The sequence below is a fragment of the Brassica oleracea genome, chromosome C7, assembly GCF_000695525.1.
Source record: "Brassica oleracea var. oleracea cultivar TO1000 chromosome C7, BOL, whole genome shotgun sequence".
NCBI lineage: Eukaryota > Viridiplantae > Streptophyta > Magnoliopsida > Brassicales > Brassicaceae > Brassica > Brassica oleracea.
This window is the reverse complement of record NC_027754.1, coordinates 14491379-14491731: the sequence shown is the minus strand read 5'-3', so window position 1 is coordinate 14491731 and position 353 is coordinate 14491379. Positions and strand designations below refer to the sequence as shown.

General features: G+C 48.7%; 1 protein-coding gene across 1 annotated transcript in view; it reads right to left on the bottom strand.

The window, feature by feature from the left end:
• LOC106302652 overlaps positions 1 to 353 on the bottom strand; it is a 1545-nt gene that overhangs the window by 215 nt on the left and 977 nt on the right. Inside the window, exon 2 of the mRNA XM_013739116.1 lies at positions 104 to 351. Within this exon, the coding sequence (XP_013594570.1) occupies positions 104 to 351 (248 nt within the window). The remainder of the gene's footprint in view (positions 1 to 103; positions 352 to 353) is intronic.

The following is a 353-nucleotide window of genomic DNA, read 5'->3' as shown; positions in this document are numbered from 1 at the left end:
TAGAGATGATGAGATCCGTTGTCTGTCACGATTTTGTAAGGGACCCCGTGTCTGGTGATGATGTTCTTCCATACGAAGTTCTCGACTTGTACGTCTTTGATACTTGCATAGGAATCTGCCTCTATCCACGATATCCATGGACCATCGCATGAAGGGATACGGAGACGAGATGGACGAGAGGACTTCCGCGGGTTGATGGATTGTCGGTGCATGCCTTTGGCATTTTTCGCACTTCCGTGCGAATTTCTCGCAGTCCTTGATCATAGTTGGCCAGTAATAACCATGGCGTTTTATTTTTACGGCGAGAGATCTTCCGCCGGAGTGGTTCCCACATGATCCGGAATGAACCTCCT